This window comes from Fundulus heteroclitus, chromosome 2 (assembly GCF_011125445.2).
Source record: "Fundulus heteroclitus isolate FHET01 chromosome 2, MU-UCD_Fhet_4.1, whole genome shotgun sequence".
NCBI lineage: Eukaryota > Metazoa > Chordata > Actinopteri > Cyprinodontiformes > Fundulidae > Fundulus > Fundulus heteroclitus.
The window spans coordinates 702459-724981 of NC_046362.1; the positions used below are offsets into that span (position 1 = coordinate 702459).

At 41.0% G+C, this 22523-nt stretch overlaps 1 protein-coding gene across 3 annotated transcripts; it reads left to right on the top strand.

Annotated features, from left to right (window-relative positions):
- Window positions 1-229: 229 nt before the first annotated feature.
- Window positions 230-22475, top strand: dnajc24 (DnaJ (Hsp40) homolog, subfamily C, member 24). 3 transcript variants are annotated; one of them, XM_036145421.1, is made up of 5 exons: window positions 230-328; window positions 421-644; window positions 3452-3581; window positions 16411-16497; window positions 22240-22475. In XM_036145421.1, the coding sequence occupies exons 2-5, from the start codon at window positions 543-545 to the stop codon at window positions 22452-22454; spliced, it is 534 nt and encodes a 177-aa protein (XP_036001314.1). In that variant the 5' UTR covers window positions 230-328; window positions 421-542; the 3' UTR covers window positions 22455-22475. The 3 variants fall into 3 exon arrangements, with proteins under 3 accessions (XP_036001314.1, XP_036001307.1, XP_036001318.1); XM_036145414.1 differs by having other exon boundaries at window positions 271-644; XM_036145425.1 differs by having other exon boundaries at window positions 279-644; window positions 16411-16479.
- Window positions 22476-22523: the final 48 nt, after the last annotated feature.

A 22523-nucleotide genomic window follows, 5' to 3' on the forward strand; every position in this document is an offset into this window, starting at 1 on the left:
GGAAATAACCAAAGGTTTTTGTGGGAGACGTGAAATGTACCCGCCATTCTGAAATGATCCATATATATATATATATATATATATATATATATATATATATATATATATATATATATATATATATATATATATATATATATTCTAATTTTCACAAATATTCACATCTGTTTTTCAAACCTTCCTGAATGGGTTGAATGCTCTTCGACTGGAACCAAACTATTTTTTAACCGCAGTCAGCGGAACTATAAAGCCTGGCGTTCGTTTCGCGGAATTCAAAACAACTACGTACAACATGCCGCCTTCCTCTTGATAATTTCTGGGCTCTTTTGTAGGTTTTCCGCTAAAGTTGGTTTAACAACAGCAGGGTATAATTCGTGTTTGGGGCTGATAACACGGGTCTGAACGTACTTTACCCCGCAGGTCGAGTTAGGTTCCGGCTCTGAGGCGGAGTTGTCGGGGACAGTTTATCGAGAAGCTCCGCTTCCGGAGCCCGCAGCCAACGTCGCTTCGTCCTGGTGAAAGGAGGCAAATGGTCTGCAGGAATGTGTGATCCGGAACAGGAGGACCTGTATGCTGTCCTCGGAGCCAGCCCCTCCGACTCCCCGCAGCAGCTCAGACACAGATACCAGCAGCTGGCTCTGAAGGTGAGAACACCGCTCCCGCTGGTCCTGTCCACTCAGTTTAACCCCAGATTATCGCATTCTGTCCACCGCTTTACTCCCTTTTTTGTGACTTCCCAACCGTGATTCTTCATGGTAGGGGAAAAAAGACAAGCAACGCGATGACATGATTCAAGACAACTATTAAAGCATTTTAATATGATCTTAAAGCAGATTTACAGGCGCATACTGCAGTAGGCTGGAGTCTTCTCATCCAGCAGGTCCCTGCTTTTTTTTTTTTTTTTTTTTTTTTTTTTAGCGTTTCCCGTCTTTATAGAACCAATCATATGCATCAGTCAGACCCCAACTAGAAACCTGGAGCCAAGCTGCCAGAAACTCAGACCCTCAACATCCAACCAAAATAGACCTAAACAACATTGATGCACTGCATCTAAAGCTCAACAGGTCACAGAGGAAGGTGCTCCATCCAAACGGAAATAAAGCAGAGCTCTCCTGATTTAATATTAAATGTTTAATATTATTCTGGGGGTGGTGCCATCTGACTTGAACCCTTTGCCAATTGTTCTTTGGAAAATGGCTCAAACTCAGTTACATTAGACGGAGTTTAAAGGCTGGACTTGGCTTTTCTAGTACTTGAATATCATAAATTATCAAAACAATTAAAAATATATATATTTTAAGTGCATCCCTGGCCATTTTACACGATGGCTTAGCAACCTATTTTTAGATGCAGAACACACGTACACTGAATTCAAACTCCATCCTTTATTCAACCAAGTGTTTTTCAAAACCTCAAGTTTAAAAATAAGAACACTGCTCTCTCCGTTCTAAAGGGGGCGGAGCATTCATGGGTCTGCGTTTGTGATTGGTTGGGAGGATGTAATGACTGTAAAACTCCCCTACATGACTAGAGTGCAAAAGGAAAGAAAACTTTATTTTATTGAACTTCTTATTGACCCTTTTTATCTATAATCGATAAACGTCTATTGGTCAATATATATTGTCATTGAATTATCGTCCAGCCCTACTTGAATATGCTTGGATCAAAACCATTGGTTCTGGCTGTGTTTATGGTGGTTTGTTCTGCTGGAAGGCATCCTCCTTGCCACTCTACTCTTCTGCAGCTCTACCAGGGTTTCTTCCAGGTTTGTCCTAGACGTAGTTCCCTCCATCTTCCCGTCATCACTGACCGGCTTCCCTGTCCCTGTTGAAAAAACTCATCCATGCAGCATGATGCTGCCACCACTATGTTTTGCCATGGTGATGGTGTGTTGACAACAGTGTTAGTTTTCTGATATACAAAGTATGTAAGCCAAAAAGTTAAATTCTGGTTTCTTTTGATCAAAGCACATTATTTCACGTGTTTGCTGTGTTCCTACATGGTTTGTGGCAAACGGCAGAGGTCTTCCTCTGGCTTACTTTGCAATCTTCCTGTTATTCCATAAGGGCCGGGTCAGCGTAGCGCACAGCTAATAGTTGTCCTGTAGATGGATTCTCCCACCTGAGCTGTGGATCTTTGCAGCTAGTTACTACAGACCTCTTGGCTGCGTCTTCGATTAATGCTCTCCTTCCCCAGCCTGTCAGTCTAGGTAGACGTCCATGTCCTGGTAGGGCTGCAGGTGGTTCATCCTTTCTCCGTGTTCAGATGATGGATTGAACAGAACTCAGAGATGTTCAGCATTTGGAATGTAGCTCAGTATTCCCTCGTTCATAATGCTGTTTATTCACCAATGATTTTTAACAAACCTCTGGCAATTTGAGCTGAAACCGACTTCCTCCTTTACATTTATGCCATTTATACATTTCTGTAGTGTAGGTGGGAAGCCATTTTTCCTACATTCTACTTTGCTGTTAACTGTAAAGTCAGAAATAATATATTTTACCTTTTTTATTTTCCAGAAAGAGGTGAGCTAATGTTCTGCCAGTATTTTGTCACATGTCTTGAATCCTGACAAGAAAATTAGCTGTATTGTTAGAGACAGGTGGCTAATGAGCGTTTCCTTTATCCAGCAGTCCCTGTTGGTTCCTAGCTAGTTTCCTGTTCCATCGGCTCCTCACGGAACATGAAAATTATTTTACAGCTGTAGTCAAAGAGCCCCATAAAACCTGGCTCATTACCGAAAGAAATCAGAAGAACATATTTGTTATATGTTCAGATCACATCAGTGTTCTTAAAGGAATGTTATTTTTATCAGTCATGAATGTCTCATTTGTATTTATCAAGGAGCCTAATTTACTCACTTGATACAAAGGAATGAGATGAATTTATTAAACCAATGTCATTATGCTCAGAACCGTAATAGCAACACTTCCACAGGAAGCAGCATGATAATACCGGATCCTGTCAGTGAAAGGTCAATAATTGCTCAAAGATGGCTGTTATTGTTTGCTGCCCTGAAAGGTAGATTTTCAAGATTTGAATGAATAATTTGGAATTTCCAAATAACTCATGGAAGTGTGAGGGAATGTTTTGTAGAACTCATGAGAGCAAGTTGTTTGGGATCCTCTGGGTCCCTATGCCAAAAAAAAGCCTTAGTTAGAACGGGAAAACAGTTGGGTCAAGCAATGTGTATTTGGTCACAACCAACCCCATTTTGTTAGCTGGAGGGGTTGTTGACTGGTGAAGTATTTGTGGTGTAGCCGAGAAACCTTTTGAAAGTCCATTTGACACTGCTTGTTTCTGTGGTCTCAATGTCTCAGAGGTCCTTCTCTTTGGATTCAGAACTGAATCCACTGACCATCAAATGTGAAGGGAAAACTGCTCTGTTTTTCTCTTTTTAGCCTGAAACTCTGTCTTCCTTGTGTGTGTGTGTGTGTGTGTGTGTGTCCAGTACCATCCAGACCGTCTTGGAGATGAACATTGGTCAGAGTCTGGTGTGAAGAAGTTTCTTGAAATTGATGCAGCCTGGAAGATTCTTGGTGACCAGACTACAAGAAGACAATATGACATGCAAAGGAGAGGTGAGGTTTAGCATCTCAATTTACATTTCTTAATTATTGTTACATTAGGCTTTACTCAAGACGCATACATGCACTGCTCAAAAGAATAAAAGGGTCGCTTTTCAATCAGCAATATAAAGCCAGTTAAACTTGTGGAGTATTGATCTGGTCAGATCAACAGTAGAGGGGGTTGTTAATCAGTGTTGGCTGTTCTGTTTTTAATAAAACTAATAACAGGGACACTAAATGGGCGACAATGAGTAGAACCAAATGGTTCTGCAGTTGGAGACCGCAGAAATTTTTTCCCTCCTTATTTTAGGCCAGATTTTCAATAGTTTTGCATTTGACCAGGGTCATAGTCACTACTGGTAGCATGAGGTGATACCTGGACCCTACAGAGGATGCACAGGCAGTCCAACTCCTCTAGGATGGTGCATGAATATGGGCCTTTGCCAGAAGGTTTGCAGAAGGTCTCCCAGGGCAATCTCAAGAGCCTGGAGTAGATTCCTGGAGACAGGCAATCAGTCTAGGAGAGCTGGACTGGACCATCGGAGGTCCATAACCCATCAGCAGGACAGAGATCTGCTCCTTTGTGCAAGGAGGAACAGGATGAATATATGTCCAGAACTCCACAAAGTGACCTTCAGTGGGTTTACTGGTGTGAATGTCTCTGACTAAACCATTAAAACCAGATTTCTTGAGGGCTGCCAGATATCCTCTAGTAGGCCTTGTACTCGCTACCAGGCACTGTGGAGTTTGACTGCCGTTTGACCAGAGAACACCAGAACTGGCAGTGTTGCACTGACACCCTGTTCTGCTCACAGATGAGAGCAGGTTCACTCAGAGTTCTTGACTGAAGTGAAAGGGTCTGGAGAAGCTTCAATGAACATTATGCTACCTGCAACATTGTTTAGCATGATCGGTTTGGTGGTGGGTCAGTGGTGGCCTGGGGAGGTGTCTCCATTGAGGGGCACTCTGTACAAATCTGTACAGGATGTATGATGGTACCCTGCTCTTGAATGCAGAAGAGCATAATGACAGTAGTAGCCACTGGTCCAGTAAACAAAGCAAGCAGGGCTGATAGAAAGCGGACGATAGTATGGATCCACTTTTCAAAATGTGTTGTAGATTACGCTCGCTGCAATTTTTGTGAGGTACAAGGCCAGTGACAGGAAAACTTCTATTCTGAGGAAGCACCTGGTCACTGCAGTCAATTTAGCGAATTTCTCACTATATGTAGCAACTTTTCAGATCAACCAGCGAAAACTCTACAGACTTTTTTTCTGTTTTTGGTGACTTCCTCTGAAAGCAACAATCGATCCGACGTTATTGTCTTGGGAGAGCGGCGACCACTGCTGTGAGCCCATTCAAACTTCTTTAAGCCTTGTCTCACAGCCAGCCAGCCTACCTACCTTGCTTCCTTCCTTCCTTGATAACTTTTGTATTGGTAAAAAATTGTTTTGTGCTGTGGATTCAGGCAATGTATTAAAATTCCTAAATTATTTAATACAGTTAATGTCTAGATCTAACCTAGATTATATATTGAGAAATAAATATGTTAATTGAAAAATGTATGTGTTTATGTAGTAATGAGTTTATTAATAAAGACTCTAAAAGTACTGAAAATAGGCACTGTTAAGTACTGGTATCGATTCCCAGGTACCGTATCGGTTCAACTGTGAAAGGTACCTATTAGATGGTGACACGGGAATGAATTTTCACTTCTGTCCCGTCCCACTCCCACAGAAGAAAACTCCTGTCCCATCCCTCTCCTGGTAAAATTACTCCCGCTCCTGTGCCACTCCCATTTTTGTTTACTTCATTAAGTCTTCTGGCAATACATTGAACCTGGATTTCTATGAAGGGTCAGTTAAGTTCCTGTTTTTAGCCAGTTAAAGTAAAAATAATAATAATAAATAATAAAATAACAAACAAGGAAACAGACCATGTCTATCTTAGTTGAATAAACAAAATGTACAATGTAGCCTTTTAATAATTTGTTTCCTTTGAACAAGGATGTTACTTTTGTTTCAAATTGCTGAAACTAAAGGAAAATGCAGCTAGCAAGAGATCTATACTCTATTAACAAAAAAGTTCCTAAAGGCATTACTTTCACAATTTAGATAATGTACCTCAATGGTTCAAAAACTCAGTTTTGTGAAAAGAAAAGTTGGACATGGTACAAGCATATTGGTATTTGTCCATTTGCAAGAAAATATCCACAAAATAATTAGGGTTTACTATCAGAACCGATACATTCATTGAACATTAAACACATTCTTGGATAATGAGTCCAGGAACAACATATATTGCTTTGTAGGAACAAGAGTGTATCTATATTCTCTGGATTGAGGGTGTAATGTCTCCTGAGTCTTCCAGCAGCACTGAAACTCCATTCAGAAGGAGTACTCGTTACTGGGGTTGCTAGCAGCCTCTTGGCAACTGGTACTACTTGCCCACCTGACTGTTCTTTCCAGAAGTCAGGAAGAGATTGGAAGGGTGTCCAGTTGGAGCCAGTCATATACTGGAGGACCAATTGGTGACCCCGTGATTTCACAATGCCACTGTCCTCTTCATCTCCTCCTCTACGACACATATTGCAAAGAAGTTATTCACGTCTGTGGCTTTGTGGATGAGCTGGACGGGGGTGACCTTTCAGGGCAAAAAGATAAATTGTTATGGAACATTGCCATTTGCAATATAGTTGTTCGTGGTCCAAAAAGTATATATTCGTCTAACACAGGTCTTACCTATATTAAACATGACCTATTAGATAATACACACGTGTGTGTGTGTGTATGTGAGAATGTTTGCCCAAAATAAAAAGGCATCTAGCTATTTCCTTTTGCCCTGTGAGTGCTATGTACATGCTAGTGTTAGTCACCCTCTCCTCTGTCCCTGATGTTTCTGAGTGCTGCCAGGTTGTTGATGACCTCCTCATACAGAGATAGTTTTCCTCAAGAAACTCCTTAAACTAGGTTAGAAAGCTGTGGCTAGTTTAAGGTACTGGTGGATTTTGAACTTCAACTCCACTGCCTGGGTTAACTTCACTTTCAGCGATGGAAGGCGGAGGGAAATCAGATAATGATACATGCATTGATATCATCATGATAATATATGCAACATCATTATTATGGAGTTCTTAGCAGACAGGCAATGTGCTTGACTTTACTCATGGAGCAGTTGTGAATTTATTCAATAATTAGCCTAAACTTTGTGTTGGTCAACATCAAACACATAATTATTTTCTTGTTTATTTGTCTGTTACTGGGTAGTGCCAAGCTCCTGTCAACAACATCAGTCACCACCACCTTAACAACAAAAATCACTAATGTATTGTATTACCTCTTTCATAACCGCACTGTCTCCATCCTGGATCGACAGACCCCTCTGTAGAGTCGCCTTAGTTGGGAGAACAAGGTGAAGGGTAGGTGTCTGCTCAGTAGAGCGGTGTCTGGTAGCCTCATCAAAAGGTTTCAGGAGTTTGATGATGTTCTCAAGGACATTGCAATCTATGTTGTTTAGGTAACAGAGCTTATTTGGCGGAGCAGGATCTCATGCAGCTTACCAGACCTCAGAGCATCATTAACAGATTGGAGCATTGTTAGGCTGGTATTCCACCTTGTCTCCACAGCTTGCTTCAATGACTGGTCCAGCTCTTTTTGTTTGTCTTTTAGGAAAAAATAATTTTGTTTAAGTATCTTGGGGTCTTGTTCACAAATGAGGGGAAGATGGAGCGGGAGATCGACAGGCGGATTGGTGCTGCATCTGCTGTGAAGCGGGCACTGTACCGGTCCGTTGTGGTAAAGAGAGAGCTCAGCCAAAAGACAAAGCTTTCAATTTACCGGTCGATCTACGTTCCTACCCTCATCTGTGGTCACGAGCTTTGGGTCATGACCGAAAGAACGAGATCCCAGATACAAGCGGCCGAAATGAGTTTTCTCCGTAGTGTGTCTAGGCTCTCCCTTAGAGATAGGGTGGGGAGCTCAGTCATCCGGGGAGGACTCCGAGTAGAGCCGCTGCTCCTCCACGTCGAGAGGAGCCAGTTGAGGTGGCTCGAGCATCTGGTTAGGATGCCTCATGGACGCCTCCTTGGTAAGGTGTTCTGGGCACGTCCCACCGGGAGGAGACCCAGAGGGAGACCTAGGACACGCTGGAGGGACTATGCTTCTCGTCTGGCCTAGGAGCGCCTTGGGATTTCCCGGGAGGAACTGGCCCAAGTGGCTGGGGGGAGGGACGTCTGGGCCTCCCTACTGAAGCTGCTACCCCCACGACCTGACCCCGGATAAGCAGAAGATGATGGATGGATGGATTCATAATTAGATACAAGAAGAGATTTAATGTTTTGTTACCCTGCTCTCTTGAAGTGTGTGACAAGAGTCTTTGTGTCCCTAAAGAGTTTTATTATCTTAATGTGGGCTGGGTTGTCTGCATCCAAGTGGTCAAATACATATTTTAAGATCAAGTTGACATTATGGCTAGCAAAGGAGATTCTGACTTAATCCTTGAAAGCTGCTGTTACGTTGGAGCCGTTATCTGTCACAAAGACTTTGTCCTTGCTTAGGATGACAAATTCCTGTTGGTACATTATAATTATTATTTCTTTTTACAAAGACAAAGCATAGATAGAACCTTAGCAAATACCAGACACAGCACGCACACACAGAGCTGGTTGAAGAGAGTTTTTTTGCACACGGTGGATGATGGATGACATGAAGAACCAGAGTCGATTACCGAGCCGAGTTGTAGGGTGCAGAAGCTGGCCGGCAGGTACAGAGCGGAGCTGATAGTCCAGACATGGGAGAGCTAGGCTGCTGCAGAAAAAGGAGTACAACCAGAGACCAGAAGACGAAGACGTAGGAACAGAACCAGCAGCGCCGCAAAACAGGAACTAAACTGACGAGACGGGAACCAAGACGGGAGGACAGGAGCAGACAGGCATGTCTTGGAGTAACTGAACTTAAGAGCTGGCAACGAAGAACAAACTGAGGTGAGCTTATAAAGGGAGCCTGACAGGTAATGAGAATCCTGACTAATTAGTGTCCAACAGGTGAGACTAGTTGCAGAGGGAGGGTGAGCTGAGTGACAGGAGGATGAACCGAAAAACAACAGGAAAAGAAGCCAGACAAAACTCAAACCATGAAAATAACCTTATTCAGTTTTAATTTTATTACATTTAGAATCTGTTTCTGATCCATTCTGGCATTTGGATCAAATCATTTGTCCTCATAAAGTTAAAAACACAGAATTCTTTTTACCTTTATCATGTGTAATTCTGTACTCAATAACACTTGCAATATTTCTACAATTTATTTAACATTATCAAAGATTGCTCAGTGGTGCACTTCTGTATGGGATGACACATGGTTTGGTTGGTATGAATAAAGACGGATCAAATAATTTTGTATAAGGAGCTTAAATAATTGAGGAATATTGTTACCCAGTACTCCACAGACTTAAGCAATCGTTTGTTAATCTTTTTATTTCTGGTAAATATCACAATGGAAGTCTGAATGTAAATTGCACAATCTTATATTCACAAAGCCCAGATAATCCTTACAATAGTTCACCCCCACTCCTTCTCTGATTCAAACCAGGGACATTTCTACTTCCTGGTGAGACACACCAGTGCTAAAGATCTCACTACTGTGCTGCCCCTCACCATTGATTATAGTGCAAATTATCACTAGTTTAGCAGCCATTATTCTTACCTTAGTGTGAAGCTAATTAAAACCTGCACCAAATTTAGCATACATTATTAGTGCTTCAAAGTATTTATCACTATCAAACTGTACAACTTGATAATCACTGTTTCCTCAAGAGTGAATTGTAAAAAAAACGGTGTGAACATCTGTGTTTTCACCTGTCCATTTTTTTAATCCTCAGTCTGTCCATTTTCCTCCCCTCTATCAATGTTCACAACCCGTCTGTTCATATAAACACAGTGCAGCTAGAAATTACACATGGCACTTCACCTTTTCACAATTATGTTTTGGTGCATTATTCCAAAATGAATTAAAGCATTTAAATTTAAATTTAAATTAAAGCTTCATACTAACATCATAAAACTTTTTTTGTGGAAATTCTACCCAAATTAGTCCAAAATGGAAAGTCTACAAAAAAATGCATTCATAAATATTCACAGCCTTAGGTATGCCACTCAGGCTTGTTTGGGTTCTCCTGGTCATCCTTTAGATACAATCCAACTTTATTTATAAAGCACTTTGGTCAACAATGTTGTTTTTAATGTGCTGTACACTGATTAAAAACAAATAAGATACATAAATACCCTTTCCACCTTTTGAGAAGATTTAAAAACGGCAAGTGAGTCAGCCCGTCTGATTTGCAGGGGCAGCAACTGAAAGCGCTTGCTCACCAGCTAATCTTCCTCTTTGGCTTCGGGACTACCAACAGTAACCTGTCTGCCGACCTGAGGCAGATATGCTTGTCTAATGTAATTTGAGTCCACCTGTGGTCAATCAAGCTGATTGGAATTGAAATGGAACAAACTTATACATAAAAGGTCTTGTTGTAGACTGTGTCTGTCAGAGGATAAATTAAACAAGGATTTTAAACAAGTAGTTTACAGACCTCTGTGTAAAGGTTTGTGTTTGGCTAGTTCCTTCACACATTCCCGGCAGCCTCACCATGGCCAGAACAGCTGCTGAGATTTTCCAAATGTGACGATATGCCAGGTAACCGCCAGCTCCAAAAAGCAGAAATCCTGTTATCATAAATCTAGTTATGTACGCATCTTCAACATGCTTGATCGAGAAAATTGACAGACACATAATTCTCCCCTGCTGAAAGGAGTCTAAAGTGTATCCAGCTGCAAATGTCCCGTCGGGGCACGAGGGCTCTCCCTTGCCCGGTCTACTCATTGAGAAAATTTGATCAATTGCATTGAGCGACTAGCTAAATAGACCAGGAAAAACAAAATTCTACAGTTTGACAAAAAATTGTTTCTTATGTACTCAGGTGCTTGGTGGTAGTAGCATCATGCTGTGGGGATATTTTTCGGTTTCACAACCTGAGGAACTACTCTGAATAGAGGGTAAGATGAAAGCAGCAAAATATAGTAAGATTCTAAAAGCCTGCTCGAGAGTGGAAATCTCTCTGCTTACCTTGCAGTACCTGCATGGTAATGTCACATGTTATTTAAGAGTTTCTAACCCTTTACTGTCCTTCACACACTCTCTGTTCATAGAACACTGACCCTTTACACATTCCCCGGACTCAATTCCGGACCATGGGAAGATCGGGCCTTTTCTATCAAGTTTAGAACTTTGAGATTTCTTGGAAATGTAAAGTGCATTACAAATAAAAATTACCCCACACTAAAGCGATTATTCATTGTCTAACACAGTGACCTTAAGCACATAGCCAAGATCGGAATAAACTTTTATTGCCATGTTTGGCATTTAATTTACAAAGTTTACTTCGGTTCCACTTTGCTCTCAATGAAGATATTTTAAGTTCAAATATACAAAAAGGGAAAAAATAAATAATTATTTGTAAAAATATGTCTATACACATTTCTACAAAAGATAAAAGAGGAAGATGTTGTTGGATTGTTCCTAATATCCATTATCAACCTGGGTCCTCTGGTATGGAGGACCAAGTCTTCCATAATTAAAAATAAATACAGAAATAAATAAATGCTCAATAAATAAATATGAATACAATTATGTGCCACCAAAAATATAATAAACAAATTAATGTAGGTAGAAAATAAATTATACAGTGAGACAAAATGTATATATCTCCTTTAATTAGCCACTTTATTTATTAATTACTTATTTTTTTAAGTATTTATTTATGTGCATGTTATAATATTTTTGTCTGTTTTTTTCTTTCTTTGTATTTTTTTGCCCTATTTATTTCTCCGATGGACTGCCTGTCCTTTTTACATTTCTGTTTGTCCTTTTTACATTTCTGTTTGTCCTTTTTACATTTCTGTTTGTTGTTTTTACATTTCTGTTTGTCCTTTTTACATTTCTGTTTGTTGTTTTTACATTTCTGTCTGTCCTTTTTACATTTCTGTTTGTCGTTTTTACATTTCTGTCTGTCCTTTTTACATTTCTGTTTGTCGTTTTTACATTTCTGTCTGTCCTTTTTACATTTCTGTTTGCCGTTTTTACATTTATGTCTCTCGATTTTACATTTCTGCCTGTCCCTTTTACATTTCTGTATGCATTTCTGCCTCATTATGCAAATGAGGGGGGGCTGTGTCTTAAGGGCTCAACTTCTTCCCATTGGTTGGTTAGCATTTTTACTGCATCGGTCAATCTACATGGCTTTTCCCCGCACTAAAGAATTGTTTAGTAATTTCAAACTCAGCAGGCAGACGTTCAGTGTCCGACCTCTTAAGGGAAGCTGCTAATAGACTGAAAGAATTAGAACGCTGTACATTTGGGATCTGAAATGTTTTTCGGTGGTTTCAGATTTGGCTTTCCAGATCAATAACTCATCGGCGGATGATTTATTCTACAAAACAGACACCTCTCCGCAACCACCGCAAGGCAGACACTGAGCTACAACCGTAGTTTCCTCAAAACGAGTCCGTGGGCCAGAATCTGTGGGACGTCTCCTTAAGAACGTTCGTATGAACTGTCAGGGGGCAACTTTCTTGCACTTGGATAAGTTGCTACACATAGCAGTGATCTCAAAACACCAATGTTCCCACGTTTTCACTTGCACATTAATAAGTTATTGCTGATAAAAAATCTAAACGGTTGCGCTCCGGTCCGAGAGGTCACGTGATTCGATTTTTGCTGCTCAGCCAATCAGATCGCTGTATTGTCAGCTGAGTGCGTTCAATCTGTAAGGTGTTGTGAACATTTGTTTCCAGACGAAGAAAGCCCAATAATAGTATTTTCTGGCGCCAGTTGGCAAAGATCTTGATGGCAAGGAAAAATAAATGGCCTAGACCATCCATCATCCATTTTCTAACACGCTTATCTCTGCTGGGTTCGGATCGGTGCCGATCTCCAGCTGTCAATGGGCGAGAGGCGGGGTATAAACTGGATAGGTCGCCAGTCCATCGCAGGGCAGAAATAGCCCAGACTTTTGCTCATTTTGCTGTGATATCACCAAGACCTGCTGCGCTAGGATAGCACAGCCAAACGACTTATCCCCGGCAGAATTTGGATCCCCTGAGTCGGGAGAGTGTTTGAAAGCAATAAAAGTTTTAACCTTCAGCTTTGTGAAGTCTAAATATTTTTAAACATCACATTCTAATGGTTCTTGGTTGAATTAAAATCTTATTAAATCTGATAATTTTGGCTGTACCTTTTATTCAGTGTTTATTTGATCACACGTGAAATCCGCTTTATATGATCTATTCATGCGGGTCTAGCTACCAAAAAAGAAAAAGAAAAAGGACGAACAAGTAGACAGCTGTGATGGACTCATGAAGGTGGATTTTTGGTTTAAGCAGACAGACATGCGACAATCTAATAACAAAGCTAATATTTTTGTGACACATGTGGAAATGACCACAGAGCCGTTTTCTTTCTCATAACGTGTTATATTGAGTGATCAATCGAGTTTTAACCGACATAGCAATCCCTTATAATCGTACTAACAAGTGTTACATTTTCAGTTTTAACCCACTAACTGAACGATAATGTAACGACACCATTGCTATATTTCGTTAAGAAAAGTAAAACATCTTCATTTCCACGCCGGTTGGAAATGAGGCGGAGTTGACTGGATTCATTCTTCCAGCTGAATGCACTCCCGACGCAGGGGATCCAAATTCTGCCGGGGATAAGTCATTTGGCTGTGCTATCCTAGCGCAGCAGGTCTTGGTGATATCACAGCAAAATGAGCAAAAGACTGGGCTATTTCTGCCCTGCGATGGACTGGCGACCTGTCCAGTTTAAACCCCGCCTCTGTCATGATTTGGGTTTGGTTATAGTTTTTGTTTGTATTGGATTAATTACTTCATTCTCCTGCCTTAAGTTCAGTTTCTATTTTTGGTTCTGTCTTAGTGTTTTTTGTTTTAGGTTATAAGTTTATCCGGCCTGCTCAGACCATTTCTGTCACCAGTCTAAATTCAGTTCACCTGCCAGCATTCTTTTGTCTTCCTGTCACTCCCCTTCACCAGTCACCATCCAATCGGCTTCAGTTTACTCCCAAGCACTTCCCTGTTCCGATTAGCTCCACCCATGTCAGTAATTAGTTTCACTCCATTCACCTGATCACTCCCTTACTTATACCTGCCTCTGCCACCTGCAATCTGCCACATCATTGTTTGTCTTTCCAATCCCTATCAGTGAGTCTTGTCCAGCATTCCCTGTTCCACGTTTATTTGCCTGTTTAACTGACCACTGCTTGAGTTTATTCTGCCCGCCTGTTTCCTGATCAGACCTATCTTTGGATTTTTGAGTTAGCCTGTCCTCTGTTTTGTAGATAGTTTCATCTGTGACTGCTTTTTGTTATTTTTGGTTATTAGACACATTCTTCCCCTTTTTGGCCTGATGCCTGTTTTTGTTTTTGCATTTTTGTAAATAAATGTTCTTTCACCTAACCTCTGCTTGTCTGGTTGAATACTGGGTCCATCTGTCTCTGGTTCGTGACAGCCTCTCGCCCATTGACAGCTGGAGATCGGCACCGATCCAAACCCAGCAGGGATAAGCGTGTTAGAAAATGGATGATGGATGGTCTGGGCTATTTCTTTTTCCTTGCCATCAAGATCTTTGCCAACTGGCGCCAGAAAATACTATTATTGGGCTTTCTTCGTCTGGAAACAAATGTTCACAACACCATACAGATTGACGCACCCAGCTGACAATACAGCGATCTGATTGGCTGAGCAGCAAAAATCGAATCACGTGACCAAACGGACCGGAGCGCAACCGTTTAGATTTTTTATCAGCAATAACTTATTAATGTGCAAGTGAAAACGTGGGAACATTGGTGTTTTGAGATCACTGCTATGTGTAGCAACTTATCCAAGTGCAAGAAAGTTGCCCCCTGACAGTTCATACGAACGTTCTTAAGGAGACGTCCCACAGATTCTGGCCCACGGACTCGTTTTGAGGAAACTACGGTTGTAGCTCAGTGTCTGCCTTGCGGTGGTTGCGGAGAGGTGTCTGTTTTGTAGAATAAATCATCTGCTGATGAGTTATTGATCTGGAAAGCCGAATCTGAAACCACCGAAAAACATTTCAGATCCCAAATGTACAGCGTTCTAATTCTTCCAGTCTATTAGCAGCTTCCCTTAAGAGGTCGGACACTGAACGTCTGCCTGCTGAGTTTGAAATTACTAAACAATGCTTTAGTGCGGGGAAAAGCCATGTAGATTGACCGATGCAGTAAAAATGCTAACCAACCAATGGGAAGAAGTTGAGCCCTTAAGACACAGCCCCTCTCATTTGCATAATGAGGCAGAAATGCATACAGAAATGCAAAAGGGACAGGCAGAAATGTAAAAACGACAAACAGAAATGTAAAAAGGACAGACAGAAATGTAAAAACGACAAACAGAAATGTAAAAAGGACAAACAGAAATGTAAAAAGGACAAACAGAAATGTAAAAAGGACAGGCAGAAATAAATAGCATCGGAGAAATAAATAGGGCAAAAAAATACAAAGAAAGAAAAAAACAGACAAAAATATTATAACATGCACATAAATAAATACTTAAAAAAATAAGTAATTAATAAATAAAGTGGCTAATTAAAGGAGATATATACATTTTGTCTTACTGTATAATTTATTTTCTACCTACATTTATTTGTTTATTATATTTTTGGTGGCACATAATTGTATGCATATTTATTTATTGAGCATTTATTTATTTCTGTATTTATTTTTAATTATGGTAGACTTGTTCCTCCATACTCTGGGACTGTTAGTCTAACTTTTGGACTGAAAAAAATCCTGAAAACCGTTGAATAACTTCAAGAACAAGGTAAACTTTGAATATTCATGTATCAAAAGTGTTCAAATTAAGTTTAAATATAAAATATTGCGCATTTTTTACACCGATTGTGGTATTCCACGCTTGAGTGCTGCCTTCGTTTACGATCGTCCATTTCCAACGTGTGACATCAGTTCAAGAACACCGAGAATGCGCGAAGCGAACGATGTTTTCCAGTATCTTCTTTCACACACCAAATCTGCTGATCCATGTCTACTTTGAGCAAGCGCTTTTAAAAAAATCGCCAAGCTAAGTCCACAATAAAATGCCTTCTAGGTGCGTAGTTGGTGGCTGTAGTGTCGCTTATAGACCAGTTCACTGCTATTGTTTTCATCCAGGTTTTTCGCGCATGCTCGCCGGACTGGAAGGCGAACACTTAGCGGGCACAAACGGAGGAAACGACGAGTTCTTGACGTATTTTTCTTTTTTAGATAACGTATCACAAGATCGTTATAAGAGTAAGTTGATGGTGGTATCAGATTGCCAGATCCACAAAGCAAAAGCCTGAAGGGACGGAGCGAGTCTTTGAAATGCTGGCCAAGTTTTCCGTACAGCGTATCACTGTCCTTGATCAGACCATCGACAGTGGTGTCGTCTGCGAACTTCAGGAGTTTTGCACATCGGTCCGCTGAAGTTCAGTCTTGTCAATGATCTGTTAACACAACCTTACTTCTAAAACGCTAAACTGTCCTTTTGCTTGTTCTTCTGCCACTTGGTTGACACGTTGGCAGCGTAGCATGGGTCATTTTCATGTAAGGGAACCCATCTACTGCCCGTTTTCAAAGCTTTCTCTGAGGGGAGAAGGTTTGTGTTTTGGTTTCATCTAACTGTTTATGTCGGATGCGTTTCTGATGATGTGTGTCCATCTGGTTAGTCTACTACTGTTTTAATACTAAAGTCATACCTCTGACTGTTCTCCAGCACAGGAACTGAAACAGAACTGGGCAGTAGATTCTACAGTCTACCTGGAGGACATGCCATGGGACCCAGGTAATGATAAATTAGCAGGTAAAACCTTATATAGCAAGTCTGACATGTGTTTTCATGTATTTCTGACAGTGAAATCTCTTCCAGATTCTAGCATGAGTTGACTCTTTGCTTCAGGAATGAGCTTACTTTTGTTTTTGTTTTTTTAAGTAACCCAACAGAAGTTGTGTAATTAAGAACATCTAGGAACAGAATGTTATTAAACATTCTCACATTGAGTTTTGAGTTAATTTGATTTTTTTTGCGTTTGTCAGAGAAGAAACTTTTTAGTTGGACCCAATAAAGAATAAGAACTAGTAAAACCATAAATTCTACATTTCCTCTTTTCCTTGATATTTCTGGACATTCACATATTCCTTCTTCCAAATGTTGCCTTCACATCAAAAAACCTTGAGGCAAGTTATGCAAGCACTTACGGGTTCTGTATTCACTGCTGCTGAAAAATACACAAGCCACTTTATTAGGCACACGTACTTGATAGCCTGATAAAACAATTAAATCTGCCAATCACATGACTGCAACTCCCAGCATTTAGACATCCAGATTCAGTTGTTATCATAATGGGGAATATGGGGTAAGATAACTGTAAATGAAAACCTATGTGTAGGTGTCCAGATTTGTAAAATGTTAGTCAATAAATCTGAATACATGTCAGTTTTCCTTCCCTCATGAGAGCTCAGTGTTCCCATATCCACAAATGGCTAGCTGCTTTCACAACTAGAAACTTAGGTGGATGCTACAGCAAGGGGGAACCAAGACACACAGTCAGCTAGGGGAAGTAACCTCAAGAGAATCTCCTAGATGGTTTGAATACAGCACTAAGTACAATCCCTATTGTAACCAACACAGAGACCAGTTAATGTCTAGAAATGTTCTTCAGGTGATAGAAAGCTGACCTTGTACTTGTCTTTAGATGCTTTTGGAGGTTCAGGTCTGAGTCCATCACTACTCCCAGATTTCGTGCCTGATCAGTAGTTTTTAGCTGAAGCTGTGTGCTAACTTTTGATCTCTCCTCTATTGGTCCAACGATTATTACTTCAGTTTTTGTTTTTATTCAATTGAAGAACATTTTGGCATATCCATGCATTGATTTCTTCTAGGCATCTACTCAGTGCCTGAACTGGTTCATAGTCACCTGGTGATGTAGAGCGGTGTGTCGTCCACATAGTTATGGTAGCTGATGTTGTTTTTTATGATCTGAGCTAAAGGGAGCATGTATATATTGAACAGGAGGGGACCCAGGATGGACCCTTTGGGAACCCCACATGTGATTTTTGTCATCTCTGATGTGAAGTTACCTACTGATACAAAAAAATTCCTGTCCTTTAAGTAGGATTTAAACCAGTTGAGAGCTGTACCAGAAAGGCCGGCCCAGTTTTCCAAGCGCTCTAACAGGATGGAGCGATCGACAGTATCGAATGCTGCACTGAGGTCCAACAGAACCAGCACTGTGGTTTTTCCACAGTCTGTATTTATATGGATGTCATTAAACACCTTGATAAGGGCGGTCTCTGTACTGTGGTGAGCACAGAAACCAGACTGGAAAACGTCAAAGCGGCCGGTCATTGTTAATAAGGTGTTTAATTGTTGAAATACAGCTTTTTCAATAATCTTACTGACAAAGGGGAGGTTTGAGATAGGCCTGTAGTTCTGGAGTAGTAGTTTGTCTAAATTGTTCTTTTTCAGCAGTGGTTTGATATTTGCTGTTTTTAGGGACTAGGGGAAAACACCTGACAGAAGGAACGTGTTTATTATCTGAGTCAAGTCAGACACTATGACAGGCAAAACTTTCTTAAAGAAAACTGTGGGTAGAACATCAAGGCACCAGGAGGAGGAACTTAGCTGCTGAATGATCTCCTGTAAGCTTTTGTAGTTTATTTGGCTGAAATGTGACATTTTGTCAAGGTAAGTTCCAGTTGGATACAGCTTTGGTTCTGGAGTTGATTTGGATGTAAAAACTGTCCCTCTAATCTTTAGGATTTTCTCAGTAAAGTAGTTAGCAAATTCATTGCAGGCCCTGGTGGTCTGTAATCCTTGAGATGTTTGGGAAAGGTAACGTTAAGAGTGGCCAGAATGGACAATGTCCACCATGGAAGAGAAGGTTGGAAGCGAAAATCAAGGCAACACCGAAAGAAAGCAAATTGTGGGTCAGTTGAAATACCCTAAAAGAGCAAAGGACTCTTTAGCCAAAGTGGAAGTGCATCAGTGGTTGCCATGATAAGTGTTGTCCAAATAGTGCAGTCAGTAAGGAAGGATGTTGAAAAAGTAGCCTGAATGCTCCTTTCCGTGGTTAGTGTTGCCAAGGAACCTACCGACATCTCTTAGCGGCACTAAGAACACTTTATGTATCCTGCAATCCTTTGTGCGCCATGACGTATCAGCACAGCTCCCTCATGGAAATAAACAAAAATGTCCAGAGAGAAGAGAGCGAGCGCTTTGTAGTTCATTTTCAGAAGGCTGTAGGCCCGGATTTGACTTGCATCATCAATGAGCGTTTCTGTCACATAATGACGTTGGAGTTAAAGGCTGTCCAAATTCGGCACAGCATTTCAAAGCTCCTTTCCTGTTGATCCCATGGAAGGTCAAGGAACAAGAGCTAGAAGCTATTATTAAGGGTATTTGGATGGAGCCTTTCTGAACTCCAGAAGGGTGCATCCAGTAAGGGAATCCCCCAGAAATACATATGGCCATACCTGAGGCGCTGCAATCTGCCAAACAAAGACTCCAAGCCTTGGCTGCCAGACTGAAGAGATACACAAAAGAGATAGAAGCCAGAACAATAAACAGGCTTTTTTCTCCACTGAATCAGCTAAAGTGTACAATTTAGTAATAACACACAAGCCAACCCACCAACGCAAGAGCCTGAGCAATACTGGAAAGGTATATGGGAGAAAGAAGCATCACACAACAATGATGCACAGTGACTAATGGATCTAAGAGCAGACCACAGTAATTTCCCTGAACAAAGTCCTATGAACATCACAATGGCAGACCTCCAACAAAGACTCTCAGGTATGACGAACTGGACAGCACCAGACCCATATATAATGATCCAAGCCTATGGGCTAAAGAAGCTGACTTCTCTCCATGAACGCCTAGCAGCACAAATGAACCAACTGCTGACGAATGCGACCCACCCAGAATGGCTGACACAGGCAGAACAGTCTTGATAATGAAAGACGCCCAGAACTGGACGGCCCCTACCAACTATCGACCAATAAGCTGTCTCTCCACAACATGGAAGCTGTTAGGCATCATAGCGGCTAAAATAAGTGGGCACACAGATCAACACATGACAGAGGCCCAGAAACACATGAGTAAAAACACCAGAGGAGCCAAACACCAGCTGCTGGTTGACAAAACAATTGCCCAAGACTACAAAAGCAGACAAACAAACCTGTGCACTGCATGGATTGACTACAAAAAAGCTTATCCACACACATGGATCCTAGAATACCTGAAGCTGTACAAGGTCCACAGCACTCTGACAGTCTTCATTGACAGTCTTTACTCCATGAGGCTGTGGAAAACTACCCTTGAGCCCAACTTGGAGCCAATTGCACAAATCTCATCAAATGTGGAATAAACCAAGGAGATCCTCTGTCTGCTGTTACGCATAGGTCTGAATCCCCTCAGCCAAATAATCAACAACTTTGGCTTTGGAGACCGACTCAGAAATGGGGCCACTATAAGCCACCTTCTGTACGTGGGTGACAGCAAGCTGTATGCTAAGAGTGATCGAGACATTGACTTGCTGATCCACACCACCAGGATCTACAGTAGGGACATCGGAATGTCATTCGGGCTGGACAAATGTGGCTGGATGGTGACAAAGAGAGGGAAGGTAATCCACACAGAGGGTATTGCAGTCCCAGAAGGGAGAATAACAGATGTTCAAGAGAACTATAAGTACCTTGGAATACAAGGACCCCTTGAAGGACCCTGCATGATATGAGTTACACCAGCTTTTAATTTTCCTTTGGGATTAATAAAGTATTTTTCATTTGAATTTAAAGAGACAGATGGATAAACAGGAGAGAGCAGAGCTTAAGGGTGACAGAAGATGGCTGCTCTTATAAAGCTGTATCCTGTGTTATAAATCGAAAGCTAGTTGGAAGGAAGAATCTTTGTAACAGCCCAAAAAGAAGTGACCCCTGCCTAACATAATTTGTAGGATAAACATTCTATATGCGTTACATTGTTTTTTAACATGTATTTCTGAAAAAATAACCTTTATCCTCGATGTGTGGTGGCTTTTATTTTACCGTGGTGGTGCACCACGATCACTTACATGTTACAGCAATCCTTACAAGTGCAAGAACTACCACTGACTGAAATTAGTGACATATGTTATTACTTGTTGCCAATTAAACAGTCAAAACATCTAAAATGTTTGAATTAATAGTTTAATTTTCATTGAAAGTCTTTTCCATCTAAACCGTGTTGAAGTATTCAGAACTTTACATATTCCTGTCCAGTTTTTATTACCCCATTTTTTGAACCATAAGGCACACTGGATTATAAGGTGCACTAAATATTCTTCCCAAGTGTAATATCACTCTGCCCCTTCACGTACACAGCTCTCTATCTGTCTCTGTTGGTAGGACAGAGTAGTTGGACTAAACTGCCCTGTTTCTAACATGAGGCCAAAATAAACATAACTTTTATATTGAATTAACTTATTAGGTTTATTGTTGCTAGCACGTGCTGCCTAAAGGCTCCCACATACTCGGGCATACTGTGCACATACTGTGAGCTGCGCTGACTCTCCAGACGTTTACCCTTCATAGTCGAGCATACTATTGGCCTACATTTCTTGTGGCAAATTCCTACAATTCCCACACTTTCTGCTATCTTTATATTGGAGAAACCAAACGACCTCACCACAGATGCATGGCTCAGCACAGGAGAGCTATATCCACAGGACAGGACTCAGCCATCCACCTGCACCTCAAGAACAAAGGACACTCTTTTGAGGACCAAAATGTTTACATTTTGGACAGAGAAGACAGATGGTTTGAGAGAGGGGAGAAGGAAGCCATTTAAGTTTGGGTGAGTGTTGACCTAGTGGTTAGAGCAGCGCGATTGCACTCAGAGAAGGATGCAAGTACCCGGTTTGATCCCCTGCGCCTGTACTCTGGGTCCCTGAGCAAGACCCTTAACCCCTGATTGCTCCCCGGGCGCCGCACATGGCAGCCCACTGCTCCCCAAGGGTGATGGGTTAAAAGCAGAGAACAAATTTTGTTGTAATGTATGTTTCAATGACAATAAAGATATTACTATTATTATATTATTGTTTAAGTAAAGCGAGAAAAAACAACTGAACAGAGGAGGAGGGCTCAGGTTTCAACTTTCAAAAACTTACAACACAGCAATAGGTTTGATTCCTGCCAAGTTTCACCCCATTTCACACCTCCATACATGTGACCACATTTCTCCTGTGAGCCAGGCAAACGATGAGCCTAACGACTCTCCATTGAAGGGGCGATCAGTTCCAGGTGAATCTACATGTGAATCTAAGCTCTAATGAGGCCTCACCAGCAGGTCTATAAAACTGGGAACTCCACAATACTCCAGACATTTTAAGTCTTATATAAGGATTATAAGGCGCACCATCAATGTTTGAGAAAATTTAAAGATTTTAAGTGCGCCTTATAGTCAGAAAAATGCAGTATCTTAATATAGTACTTGAATTTGTTTTGTGAATTAGACAAGTAATTTGATCAAAATTATTGTAGTCACTGAAGATTTGTATTGTTTCAGATGACTGTGAATACACATACTACTGCCGCTGTGGAGGGAGATTCAGCGTCTCGAAGGAGGTGGTGGAGGAAGAGACGCAGAGGATGCTGGAAGTTCATAATGAGGACGAAATGCACACAAGACAGCACAGTGGCATGCTGGTTTGCTGTAACACCTGCTCGCTCACTATTTTTGTCACTTGGTCATTAAATAATAAGATGCAAATGTCAAAATAAATGTTTAAATATTTAAAAACATCTTGCAGAGTATTGGTGTTGACTAAACCTTTAACTTGTTCCATGAAT

What these genes read in the sequence shown, in the direction of transcription:
- dnajc24 (XM_036145421.1), top strand. Translation starts at nt 543, where the DNA reads ATGTGTGATCCGGAACAGGAGGACCTGTATGCTGTCCTCGGAGCCAGC. An exon ending in ATATGACATGCAAAGGAGAG is followed by an intron (nt 3,582 to 16,410) that starts GTGAGGTTTAGC and finishes ACTGTTCTCCAG; the next exon opens with CACAGGAACTGAAACAGAAC. An exon ending in AGGTAATGATAAATTAGCAG is followed by an intron (nt 16,498 to 22,239) that starts GTAAAACCTTAT and finishes GTATTGTTTCAG; the next exon opens with ATGACTGTGAATACACATAC.